The 14089-nt window shown below is 40.7% G+C and overlaps 1 protein-coding gene across 1 annotated transcript in view; it reads left to right on the forward strand.

The window, feature by feature from the left end:
• The window catches only part of obscna (obscurin, cytoskeletal calmodulin and titin-interacting RhoGEF a), a 107705-nt gene that overhangs the window by 37698 nt on the left and 55918 nt on the right, over window positions 1–14089 (forward strand). Inside the window, 16 exon segments of the mRNA XM_060932759.1 lie at window positions 57–335; window positions 3126–3352; window positions 3671–3833; window positions 4997–5263; window positions 5373–5639; window positions 5758–6024; window positions 6124–6390; window positions 6529–6795; window positions 6933–7199; window positions 7312–7578; window positions 7703–7969; window positions 8092–8358; window positions 8450–8716; window positions 8807–9073; window positions 9183–9449; window positions 9840–11495. Coding sequence (XP_060788742.1) covers window positions 57–335; window positions 3126–3352; window positions 3671–3833; window positions 4997–5263; window positions 5373–5639; window positions 5758–6024; window positions 6124–6390; window positions 6529–6795; window positions 6933–7199; window positions 7312–7578; window positions 7703–7969; window positions 8092–8358; window positions 8450–8716; window positions 8807–9073; window positions 9183–9449; window positions 9840–11495 — 5529 coding nt within the window.

A 14089-nucleotide genomic window follows, 5' to 3' on the forward strand; every position in this document is an offset into this window, starting at 1 on the left:
TTAAGCACATTCCATCACCATGTTAAAGGATTTTCTACCAAACTTTTATCTCTTAGAGCGTGTGAGAATTGTGCGAGAGCTACAGGACCTGACTGTAACTGCAGGAGAAGATGCTCATTTTGTGTGCGAGCTTTCACGTAGTGATGTCACTGATGGAGTGTGGTGGCTCGACTCCACTGTTCTGCAGGAAAACGAAATGAATCAGATGAGCTGTTGTGGTCATGAGCATCACCTGACACTTACCATGACAACACCTGAGGAGTCGGGTGTTGTGGCCTTTGTGGTGGGAGAAGAATGGACTTCAGCTCATCTACGAGTGAAGAGTAAACCCAAAGGTGAGAATTGAAATGAAGGTCATTCTGCTGCCTATTTACCCTTAGCACACTTTCAAGCCTATTAGTCTGTTTCTCAAGTCTGAACTAGAACAAAATTAATACCTTTGGTTCATTTGCTATTTGGCTTGATTTAGTTTCACACTGGACATAACTAAACAAACCAGAAAGCCAAAAAATTTTTTTTTTCTAAGGGGTGTGTACGGCTGAAAACTTCATAATACTCTTGATTCACTTCATGAAGTTGAGTCAATTCAGGTTTGAATCACTTTCTCACTACAACTGAACCATGCTAGAGTATGGTTTGAAACAGTCTGAGTCAATTTCACTCAGATGGTCTCGGACAGGTTGAAGTGTGACTATTGTGTTCTCACCTGCCTAAAGAACCGAATGTAACCCAATGTGTTCTTCTGCTGTTGCATGCTGAGATGCTTTTCTGCTCACCATGGTTGTAAAGAGTGATTATATGAGTTACTATATCCTTCCTGGCAAAAAAGCTCAAACCAATCTATCACTTTTCCTCTAACCTCTCTTATCAACAAGGCGTTTGTTTCCACCCACAGAACTGTCACTCACTCACTCACTCGATGTTTTTTTGTTTTTCGCACCATTCTGTGTAAACTCTACAGACTGTTGTGTGTGAAAACCCCAGGAGGAGATCAGCAGTTTCTGAAACACTCAAACCATCTGGCTCAAACCAACACCCATACCACAGTGAAAGAAAGTCACATTTTGAGATAATAATTTTTCCCATTCTGATGTTTGAACATTGTGAACATTAACTGAAGCTCTTGATTTGTATCTGCATGATTTTATGCATCGTGCTGCTGTCAAGGGATCGGCTGATTAGAGAACTGCAGAAAACAGCAGGTGGATGGATGTGTGTTCCTAATAAAGTGGCCAGTGAGTGTATCTCATCTCATTATCTCTAGCCGCTTTATCCTGTTCTACAGGGTCGCAGGCAAGCTGGATCCTATCCCAGCTGACTACGGGCGAAAGGCGGGGTGCACCCTGGACAAGTCGCCAGGTCATCACAGGGCTGACACATAGACACAGACAACCATTCACACTCACATTCACACCTACGCTCAATTTAGAGTCACCAGTTAACCTAACCTGCATGTCTTTGGACTGTGGGGGAAACTGGAGCACCCGGAGGAAACCCACGCGGACACGGGGAGGACATGCAAACTCCGCACAGAAAGACCCTCGCCGGCCACGGGGCTCGAACCCGGACCTTCTTGCTGTGAGGCGACAGTGCTAACCACTACACCACCGTGCCGCCCCCAGTGAGTGTGTATAGATATATATTATACCATCTATATTAATGATCTTCTATTCACACAGTTTTGATAGAAGAGGAATTGAAAGACATGGTTGTCTTTGAGGGTGATACTGCCACTTTAACCTGTGTTACCTCGGATGACTGCACACCCATCACATGGAAACGAAACAACGTCACCCTCCTGGCAGGGGAAAAGTATGAACCTCGTAAAGAAGGGAAACACAACTTGCTTTTAATACATAGAGTAGAAAAAGAGGATACTGGGGTTTATATGTGTGACACAGGAGACATGCAAAGTATGGCTGCTCTCACCGTCAGAGGTAAGTCTAATGTGATCTGACCCTTAGGGTGTGTTTTTGGATAACTTCTAGATCAGCATACTGAAATGTCATGAATCTGTACAATATAATTTTCTATATAAAATTTATTAAAGTCTAAATTTATATAGTTTGTAAAATGATTAGCAAAGAAACAGTGTAAAAGTTGTGATTGCAAGTTCTCCATTGCCATGAAATCCCTAAATTAGTTGTTTTGGAAAGAGATATGGCTAGAGCATCAAATTTTTTAGCTTGCTACTGAAGAGTTACATCATTAGCACATTTTATACCTGTAAGGACCTGAGTTTATTCCTCTAGTTCAACCATTCCCAAACTTAAGAATGCCATGGCCCAATTTTAATTTGAAAATCTTCTGTGGCCCACCAAAACCTTTAATAGCTATTACTCCATTTGAACTCTTTCCCCACCAATGATGAAGTATTCTGTCCATTACAATTCCCCACCAATGTTGAGATATAAGATATGTGAAGATACCTTCACAACCTTCACTTTAGAAAACACTGGTCTAATTTATCCCTAGTGGGGACAAGCTTTTTTACGCTCAAATATTTCAATTCCATTACAGTCCACAATACTGTTTTAATTTAGAACATGGATCCCAAATTCATTTCATGAGAACCTTTATTAGGCTGCTCCCAGTCCACAGGCCAGTCCTTTAGCAACCTTGTTTTCAATTGTTATTAAAGTTACTAAACATTATAATACAGATAGTTACTGTATGTACAAACATGATATGTAGTTGAAATCCCATTGCTTCTTATTTTTACATGGATTGTTGTTGTTGAAACTGAATCTACTGTATATTCGGTGTCCTAGAACATCCACTTTTCTTTCATGAGGAACTTCAAAATCAGCAGATGGAAGAGGGTGAAACCGCCTTCCTGCACTGTGAACTCTCTAAACCTGGAGTTTTGGTTCATTGGAAGAAGGGAAGCATTTTGCTTAGACCAGGAAACAAGTATAAAATGAAGCAGGATGGTTGTGAAGTACAACTTCAAATCTACGACCTGGCCATTCAAGATAGTGGCATCTACAGATGCTGTGCAGATAGCATTGAGACAAAAGCAAGTCTTAGTGTTAAAGGTATTCTATATAATGTGAAAAGTGTATTCAGTAATCAAAAAAATGTTTTCAGTTTGTGCAGTCTAAATCAAAGCCATCTTTTTCTAGAACAACCTCTGTTTTTTCGTGAGGAACTCCAAAGTATGGAAGCTGAAGAGGGTGAAACCGCTTTCCTGTGCTGTGAGCTTTCTAAGCCTGGAGTTCCGGTGCAGTGGAAGAAGGGAACCATGCTGCTGAGACCTGGAATTAAATATGAGATGAAGCAGAACGGTTGTGAATTAGAGCTCCATATAAATGACTTGAAATGTGAGGACAGTGGAGTCTACAAATGTTGTGTTGGTAGCCTAGAGACAAAGGCAAATATCCTAGTTAAAGGTAAAGCATATAACATTTCACAGGAAATATGTTTTCCGTTGAATGTGTATGTGTGTGTATATATATATATATATATATATATATATATATATATATATATATATATATATATATATATATATTTATTTTTTTTTATTTTTTTTTTCCATCATTCACCATACCTCCCCCCACCAGAACAACCACTGTTCTTCTCTGAGGAGCTACAAAGTCAGCAGTTAGAGGAGGGTGAAACTGCCTTCTTGTGCTGTGAACTTTCTAAACCTGGGGTTTTGGTGCAGTGGAAGAAAGGAGCCATGCTGCTTAGACCAGGAGAAAGGTATGAATTCAAGCAGGATGGTTGTAAACTCCAGCTTAAGATCCATGATGTGAAGGGTCTGGACAGTGGAAATTACAAATGCTGTGCTGGTGGCTTGGTTACTACCGCATCTGTTATGGTAAAAGGTACGTCCAGTCTCTTGGTCATATGGTATGCAAATTATATATATATGTGTGTGTGTGTGTGTGTGTGTGTGTGTGTGTGTAAAGTCATCCAGATCAAGGTTGTCCATTTTACCATTTCAGAACAGCCCCTGTTTTTCCATGAGGAACTTCAAAATCTGGAAGTGGTCGAGGGTGGGACTGCCTCCCTGTGCTGTAAAGTCTCTAAACCTGGAGTTCCAGTGCAGTGGAAAAAAGGAGCACTAGTGCTGAAGTCTGGAAATAAGTATGAAATGAAACAGAATGATTGTGAATTTCAGCTTAAAATCCATGACTTAACAAATCACGATAGCGGTATCTACAAATGCTGTACAGGTGGCATTGTGACTACAGCATCCCTTGAAGTGAAAGGTATGTGCAGTACATTTAAGGATCACCATGTTAGGAAGAAGAGTTTATCACTGAATCCCAAATTTACACTTACAATTACAGAATTTGGCAGAGGCCTTTAAGTGCTTGGTGATCTCTATTAAAAACATATCCTCATGCTCATACGAATAGGCCAAGGTTAATAACAGTTGATAACAATATATTACCCACTATTTTTTTGCATACAAACACCATAGCAACATGTCCACAGATAGAAAGTGGACAGTACTGTGTGTACGACTGTTTTAGTGAGACACAAATAAGACAGTAGTGCTAATAAACAGTATATTACTACAGCTTTCACACTTGATGCATGGAGCAGCCATCTTAGATTCTGAAGTCAGGATTGGTGAGGTTCTTCTGACTTTCCGAATCATAAATTTGACTTCAGGGGGCATTCCGTTTGACATTTCCTACTGGGAACTGAGAAATCCTGACTTCCCAGTACAAATAGAACACACCAAGAGTCTTGTTGCATGTCTTCTTTCAGTCTTGAGGAATAGTGGGTCAAGTTGGGCCATACTAGAGGTCGTAAGAGAACATGTTGTTGAGCAAAATATCCATTCACCTACTACTCTAGTTATGCAGCAACTTAAATACTCACCAAATATCAATTGTTCACCACTACCACTAGTGATGCAATCCAATCATTCAAGAAGCTTGATATACTTCATGGAAACCTACTGCATTTAGTTTCCCTGTAATTTAACTGTGAAACATATGATGTAAAATCAACTGATGTACCTTGTCTTATGTAGAACAGCCACCATTCTTTCTTGAGGAACTCCAAAATATGCAAGCAGTGGAAGGAGAGGCTGCCTTGCTGTTCTGTGAACTCTCTAAACCTGGAGTTCCTGTCCTGTGGAAGAAAGGTGCAACCCGTCTGAGGCCTGGGGGTAAATATGAGATTAGGCAAAATGGCTGCAAATTACAGCTTAAAATACATTACTTAACACATCAAGACAGTGGCTTCTACAAGTGCTGCGCTGGTAGCCTTGAGACCATCGCGTCCCTTGACGTGAAAGGTACATGCCTGAATGGGGACTGTATTTAATAAAGGTATTTTGGCAGAATGGGGACTGTATTTAAGAGTACAAGAATAACTTATAGTAATAACCCTTGAATTATCTGTAGAAGTACCAGTATTCTTTCATGAGGAACTCCAAAATCTGGAGTTGGAGGAGGGTGGAACTGCTTTACTAACCTGCAAGATCTGTAAACCTGGGGTTGCAGTGCAGTGGAAGAAGGGATCAGTCCTGCTTAGACCAGGAGATAAATATAAGATGAAGGAGAATGGATGTGAGCTACAACTTCAAATTTGTGATCTGACATGTGAAGACAGTGGCACTTATGGATGTTATGCTGATACCATAACAACCACAGCAACTGTTCTTGTAAAAGGTATGAGTAATCATTTTCCATTATTACACTGATTACTTTCTCCATACATTTGTTAATCTGACAAGAACCGAGAAGGGTTAAACAGCTATTTAACAATGTATTAATCTGTCATGTTCAGAACAACCTTTGTTCTTCTACAAGGAGCTCAAAAATCAAGAAGCAGAGGAAGGTGAAACCAGCTTGTTGTGTTGTGAGCTCTCGAAACCTGGGATTTCTGTGCAGTGGAAAAAGGAAACAATGCTTCTGAAGCCTGGAGAGAAATACGAAATGAAACAGGATGGATGCAAAATGCAGCTTAAGATTCATGATCTAAAAAGTTCTGATAGTGGCTCCTACAAATGTTGTGCTGGTAGTCTGGTTACTACAGCATCTATTGTAGTGAAAGGTATGCTGTTGAAAAGCAGGTACATACATTTGACAATAAGTTTTATGAGCTCTATCATCAGGAGATAAATTTGACCACCGTGTTCTTTGTTCTCTCCAGAAAAATCTTTGTTCTTCTATAATGAGCTTCAAAATCTGGAGGTAGAAGAGGGTGCAGTTGCCTTACTATGCTGTGAGATCTCAAAACCTGGAGTTGCAGTACAGTGGAAGAAAGGAGATCTTCTTCTGAAGCCTGGACAGAAGTATGAGATGAAGCAAGATGGATGTGAACTGCAACTTAAAGTCCATGATCTGAGGATTTCTGATAGTGGCTCCTATAAATGCTGTGCTGGTAGCCTAGTCAGTACTGCATCTATTGTAGTGAAAGGTACGTGGTTTTAAGGTGGTATATTTGTTATGAGCAAATATGGTTGACCAAAGAGTGAGGGCATACATTTGATAGCTTGCACCATGTACTCTATGGTTGTGAGAAAGAATTGACTAACATAGTTTATGTTCTCTCCAGAAAATCCTTTGTTCTTCTGCAAGGAGCTACAAAATCTGGAGGTAGAAGAGGGTGCAGTTGCCTTGCTGTGCTGTGAGATCTCAAAACCTGCAGTTGCAGTGCAGTGGAAGAAAGGAGCTCTTCTTCTGAAGCCTGGACAGAAGTATGAGATGAAGCAAGATGGATGTGAACTGCAGCTTAAAATCCATAATTTGAGGAGTTCTGATAGTGGCTCCTACAAATGCTGTGCTGGTAGCCTATTCACTACTATGTTTATGATAGTGAAAGGTATGCAGATTTGGGTGATGTAGTTGTTGTGACCAAATATGGTTGACCAAACTGTGGGGACATACATTTGGCAATAAGTTTCATGTACTCTGTTGTTGTGGGAGGGAATTGACCAAATTATTCTATGTTCTCTCCAGAAAAACCTTTGTTCTTCTGCAAGGAGCTACAAAATCTGGAGGTAGAAGAAGGTAAAACTGCCTTACTGTTCTGTGAGATCTCAAAACTTGGAGTTGCAGTGCAGTGGAAGAAAGGAGCTCTGCTTCTAAAGCCTGGACAGAAGTATGACATGAAGCAAAATGGATGTGAACTGCAACTTAAAATCCATGATCTAAGGAATTCTGATAGTGGCTCCTACAAGTGCTGTGCTGGTAGTCTGGTCACTACAGCATCTATTGTAGTAAAAGGTATGTAGTCTCTTGTGACCATCCCAATACATATGGCTGACCAAATAATGGTTTTAATTACTCTGTCTTTATGAGAAATAAAATTGACCAGCATGTACATTTTTCTCTCCAGAAAAAACTCTGTTCTTCTGCAAGGAGCTTCACAATCTGGATGCAGAAGAGGGAACAATTGCTTTGCTCTGCTGTGAGCTCTCAAAACCTGGAATTGCAGTGCAGTGGAAAAAAGGAGCTCTTCTTTTGAAACCTGGAGAGAAGTATGAAATGAAGCAGGATGGATGTGAATTGCAGCTTAAAATCCATGATCTGATAAGTTGTGATAGTGGCTCCTACAAGTGCTGTGCTGGTACTCTGGTCACCACAGCATCTATTCTGGTGAAAGGTATGTGGTTTGTTGTGACTATCACAGCAAATATGTTTGACCAAAGATTGGGCTATACATTTGAAAATAAGTTTTATGCCATTGTGAAAAAATAATTGACCCTCATGCCCTTTGTTCTCTCCAGAAAAACATCTGTTCTTCTGTAAGGAGCTTCACAATCTGGATGCAGAAGAGGGAACAGTTGCCTTGCTCTGCTGTGAGCTCTCAAAACCTGGAATTGCAGTGCAGTGGAAAAAAGGAGCTCTTCTTTTGAAACCTGGAGAGAAGTATACAATGAAGCAGGATGGATGTGAACTGCAGCTTACGATCCATGATCTGATCATTTCTGATAGTGGCTCCTACAAATGCAGTGCTGGTACTGTCATCACGACTGCATCCATTGTAGTGAAGGGTAGGTCATATATTGCAACTAACACAAGGGTAAATAAAGTTGGAACATGAATTCTGCAATATTTTTATGATGTTCTTCTTAGTGAGTAAAGAACTGACCACCATGTTCTTTGTTCTTTCCAGAAAAACCTTTGATCTTCAGTAAGGAGCTTCAAAATCTGGAGATAGAAGAGGGAAATACTGCCTTGTTTTCTTGTCAGCTCTCGAAATCTGGAGTTTCTGTGCTGTGGAAGAAAGGAGCACTTCTTTTGAAGTCTGGAGAGAAGTATGAAATGAAGCAGGATGGATGTGAACTGCAGCTTAAAATCCATGATCTGAAGAGTTCTGATAGTGGCTCCTACAAATGCTGTGCTGGTAATCTGGTCACCACAGCATCTATTGTGGTGAAAGGTATGTGGTTTGTTGTGACCAACATAACATTGGTTATGGTTGATCAAAGTGCATCATTGTGGAAGATCAACAGGTTCTTCATTCTTTCCAGAAAAATCTCTGTTCTTCTGCAAGGAGCTTCACAATCTGGATGCAGAAGAGGGAACAATTGCCTTGCTCTGCTGTGAGCTCTCGAAACCTGGAATTGCAGTGCAGTGGAAGAAAGGAGCTCTTATTTTGAAACCTGGAGAGAAGTATAAAATGAAGCAGGATGGATGTGAACTGCAGCTTATGATCCATGAACTGAGGAGTTCTGATAATGGCTCCTACAAATGCTGTGCTGGTAATCTGGTCACCACAGCATCTATTGTGGTGAAAGGTATGTGGTTTGTTGTGACCAACATAACATTGGTTATAGTTGACCAAATTGTGGAAAAAAATTGACCAATAGGTTTTTCATTCTTTCCAGAAAAACCTCTGTTCTTCTGCAAAGAGCTTCAAAATCTGGTAGTAGAAGAGGGTAAAACTGCTGTGCTCTACTGTGAGCTCTCTAAACCTGGAATTTTTGTGCAATGGAAGAAGGAAATTATGCTGCTTAAACCAGGAAGCAAGTATGAAATTAAGCAAGATGGCTGTAAACATCAACTTAAGATCTATGGCTCGAAGAATCAAGACACTGGGAGTTACAAATGTTGTGCTGGTAGTTTAGTGACCGCAGCGTCTCTCACAGTCAAAGGTATGGGGTTTAGTCAGTGTAATTTAAGTCAGAATTAAAAATTAAAACTAGAATCAAGATATGACTTGTGCAAGGGAGAACTGACAGGCATGTTCTTTTTTTGTTCCAGAACATCCATTATTTTTCTCTCAGGAGCTTGAAAGTCAAGAGGTAGAGGAAGGCAGGACTGTGATGCTCTGCTGTGAGCTCTCTAACCCTGGAGCTTCAGTGAAGTGGAAGAAGGACATGGTTCTGCTGAGGCCTGGAAATAAGTATGAGATGAAACAAAATGGCTGTGAATTACAGCTTAAAATTTATGACTTGAAAATTGAAGATTGTGGCATTTACAAGTGCTGTGCCAGCAAAGTGGAGACATCCGCTACTGTTGGTGTAAAAGGTTTGTTTTCTTTATTAAGCCCTTTCTGTTCTGTCACTTTCACGTATGTGTGGAAGTTTCTCTGCATCCTTGCTTCACTGCTCCACATTCATGAATTCACGAACTTTGTGTGCATACAATTCATGGAAGGTTACACTCCTTTTTAATGACCATGCTCACTGATACTGATGCTGCTCTGTGCTTTTGGGTTGATTATACATTGGGTTGGTTATACATCACATAATATCACATGATATGTTTGTCAAGTATGAGTAGAAGCAAATAAGCATAATAACGGAATGATATCCAGACCAGTATTGGTATTGACGCAGCCTAGTATACTATTGAAGAAAGATTTTCTTGACATCATGATAATTGTATACTTTTATTTTTCCTGTTAATGCCATCTAGTGTTTCCAATCAAATCTAAGGACATCCTTCAGGTACCACCACGCTCAAAGGGCAAGAGATCCCAGCAAGGTCCTATGTTAGATGGAAAAAGCAATGTCATTGAACCAAAAACATCACCTCTAAGGCACCAGTTGGCAAATACTATACTAGAGCAATGGCAGGATGACCAGTTGGATCATAGTGTAAAGAGGACAGAGGAGCAAGACTTTGAGAAGAAGACATTAATGAGGGAAATGGGGAAGGAAAATGAAGGATTCCCTGGGAAGGACGAGGAGATGGTGGATATTAGGAAGCCCACTCCTTCTCCTGATGATCATGTTACTGCAGAGCAGAGTAACAAAGCCGAGAAGATTGCAGTTACGACTACCGCAGACATCCCTACTGAACAAAATCAAGACAATATAAAGCAAGCACTAGAGTACAGAGTTACCACAGAGCAGATAAGTGAGACTCAAGGCAAAATTGTTCTACCAGCACCACCTTGCCACAAGGGAAAGTTCACCCAGCCACAGATTCTGGAGCCAAAGAAAGAGGTTTTGGTCATGGACCCATTTGAAGACACAACCTCCAGAGGTTCTTCAGATACTGGGAGTCAGTTCCTGGATTTTGGAGATAAAATGACCAAAGAGAAATACACCACAAAGGAAGCATTAGAAAGGCAAGAAGTAAAAGAAGAGATACCATGTGTCCATAGTGAAAGACGTATAGCACCTGAAAAGACTCAAACCTTAAGTGAAGTGAAGGAGCATCTTGCAGAGAAAGCATCAAGTCAGCATATTATTGATCAGGAATACAAGAAGCTACATATCAGTAAAGGAAAAACAACAGAAATTTCCATTAAACAACAAGCCCTGCAACAGAAAGCAGAGTCCACTGTGCAAATGGATTTTACAGAGCAGACAAACATGAAGCAATTGGAAGAGGTCCCAGAACCTTTAACAATTCAGTCTCTGGAGAAGGTAGCAGCTCAGACCAAGAATGAGGGTCTAGATGTTGATACTGTCAACCACAAATCTTGGGAAGAGATCACCAAAGCTTGTGAAGTTGCAGAGCTGACAAAGGACACCAACCGTCTGGAACAGCATGCTCAAGAACCCCCAGGTACAGACATAAGTCAAGAGGATGAGACAGAGATCCTAGAAGCAGCTATCAAGATCCAAGCTGCTTTCAAGGGCTACAAGGCTCGAAAGGATATGCGGCCTGTTTTCAAAACAGTGTTCAAGACCCAGAATGTGGAGCTGAGTGATACATTTTGTTTGGAGTGTATCATTGAGGGTAAACCCAGCATAGTGCAGTGGCTGAAGGATGGCATTGAGATAAAGTCTGGGACACACCACAAGATCAGCCATCATGAAGATGGTAGGTGCTTGCTGGTTATAGCTAATGCAAGTTTCGAAGATGCAGGGATCTACACTTGTGAAGTTGCCAACAAGTTTGGTACTATAAGTTACAATGGGAATGTGACAGTCAGCCATCCAAAGAAGCCGATAAATGAAATTGCGCAACCGTCAGCAACAGAACCAATTTCTGGAAAAGAATTTGAGAAGATCTCTGATAAGGAAGAGGACTCACTTAGGCTCATCTATGATCTGCCTACAGATGACACCTACAGAAAAATTCAGGAGAAAAGGAAAAGTCTCATTTCAGTTAGTTCTAGTAAGTTGCCTTAAATAATTGTTTCAAATTTATGCATGTTGCACGACTCAATGCTGATAAACCGTTTCAAAGCCATTGTACATGTCCATTCCTAAAGCATTTCTAATGGTGCCATTTTATAAGTCCTTCCCATGCCAGGATCTGGTCTTCCCAGGCAGTCTCTTGTCCCAATAATAGCCAGGCCCTAATGGCACATTGGGTGGTGCTGATCTCTGCTTCTATACAGTGGTGCTTGAAAGTTTGTGAACCCTTTAGAATCTTCTATATTTCTGCATAAATATGACCTAAAACATCATCAGATTTCACACACGTCCTAAAAGTAGATAAAGAGAACCCAGTTAAACAAATGAGACAAAAATATTATACTTGGTCATTTATTTATTGAGGAAAATTATCCAATATTACATATCTGTGAGTGGCAAAAGTATGTGAACCTCTAGGATTAGCAGTTACTTTGAAAGTGAAATTAGAGTCAGTTGTTTTCAATCAATGGGATGACAATCAGGTGTGAGTGGGCACCCTGTTTTATTTAAAGAACAGGGATCTATCAAAGTCTGATCTTCACAACACATGTTTGTGGAAGTGAATCATGGCACGAACAAAAGGGATTTCTGAGGACCTCAGAAAAAGCATTGTTGATGCTCATCAAGCTGGAAAAGGTTACAAAACCATCTCAAAAGAGTTTGGACTCCACCAATCCACAGTCAGACAGATTGTGTACAAATGAAGGAAATTCAAGACCATTGTTACCCTCCCTAGGAGTGGTCGACCAACAAAGATCACTCCAAGAGCAAGGCATGTAATAGTCAGCGAGGTCACAAAGGAACCCAGGGTAACTTCTAAGCAACTGAAGGCCTCTCTCACATTGGCTAATGTTCATGTTCATGAGTCCACCATCAGGAGAACACTGAACAACAATGGTGTGCATGGCAGGGTTGCAAGGAGAAAGCCACTGCTCTCCAAAAAGAACATTGCTGCTTGTCAGGAGTTTGCTAAAGATCACGTAGACAAGCCAGGTAATTGGAAAAATGTTTTATGGACGGATGAGACCAAAATAGAACTTTTTGGTTTAAATGAGAAGCATTATGTTTGGAGAAAGGAAAACACTGCATTCTAGCATAAGAACCTTATCCCATCTGTGAAACATGGTGGTGGTAGTATCATGGTTTGGGCTTGTTTTGCTGCATCTGGGCCAGGACGGCTTGCCATCATTGATGGAACAATGAATTCTGAATTATACCAGCGAATTCTAAAGGAAAATGTCAGGACATCTGTCCATGAACTAAATCTCAAGAGAAGGTGGGTCATGCAGCAAGACAATGACCCTAAGCACACAAGTTGTTCTACCAAAGAATGGTTAAAGAAGAATAAAGTGAATGTTTTGGAATGGCCAAGTCAAAGTCCTGACCTTAATCCAATGGAAATGTTGTGGAAGGACCTGAAGCGAGCAGTTCATGTGAGGAAACCCACCAACATCCCAGAGTTGAAGCTGTTCTGTACGGAGGAACGGGCTAAAATTCCTCCAAGCCGGTGTGCAGGACTGATCAACAGTTACCGCAAACGTTTAGTTGCAGTTATTGCTGCACAAGGGGGTCACACCAGATACTGAAAGCAAAGGTTCACATACTTTTGCCACTCACGGATATGTAATATTGGATCATTTTCCTCAATAAATAAATGACCAAGTATAATATTTTGTCGCATTTGTTTAACTGGGTTCTCTTTATCTACTTTTAGGACTTGTGTGAAAATCTGATGATGTTTTAGGCCATATTTATGCAGAAATATAGAAAATTCTAAAGGGTTCATAAACTTTCAAGTACCACTGTAGCTCTCAGCCTCTTGCCTATACAGCTAGGGTTACAGTGGGGGACTAGTCCTCTGGTAACTGTGAGAGTTTGACTCCCTACTTGCAGGTATATTGCAGCATGCTTTGCCAGACGGCAGTAGGTACCATCTTTATGATGGTCTTTGGTATGACCCGACTGTGAGTAGAACTCACAATCTCCCAATCAAGAGGTGGACATGCTAACCACTAGGCCAGCTTGCAGTGCTATTTTATGATGCCGAAACAAAATGAATAGTCTTCATGCAGGTGAAGAAACAAGATATATACAAATGAACAACAATCACTGATTGCCATTACCAAAACTGTTTTTTCCCAGTTAACTTAAAACATGATGTGACTTACAGCAATATGTTTATAATTGCTGTTTTTTTTGTGAAAAGGTGGAAAATATATGTTCTTTCAGGCAGGTGGCTTCTGTGTTGTGTATGGTGAAGCTTGAGCAAGGCACCTGCTGTCTAAAATGTACCCAGCATGGCTTGTTGCTGAAGATGACACTATATTACAGGCATTTAGCAGAGCAACCTGGGGATTAGGTGCCTTGCTCAAGGGTAATTCAGCCATTCCTGCTGGTTCAGGGAATCAAACCAGCAACCTTTTGGTCCCAAAGCTGCTTCTCTAACCATTAGGCCATGGCTTCTACTATGTACAGGGCTGCGTCAGTTGGCTAGCTAACTGGTTAGCATTCTTGGTGACTGCATTACACAGCTATTATTCAACTATTTAGATTATGATTTGCATTTCAAAC

The sequence above is a fragment of the Neoarius graeffei genome, chromosome 10 (genome assembly GCF_027579695.1).
Source record: "Neoarius graeffei isolate fNeoGra1 chromosome 10, fNeoGra1.pri, whole genome shotgun sequence".
NCBI lineage: Eukaryota > Metazoa > Chordata > Actinopteri > Siluriformes > Ariidae > Neoarius > Neoarius graeffei.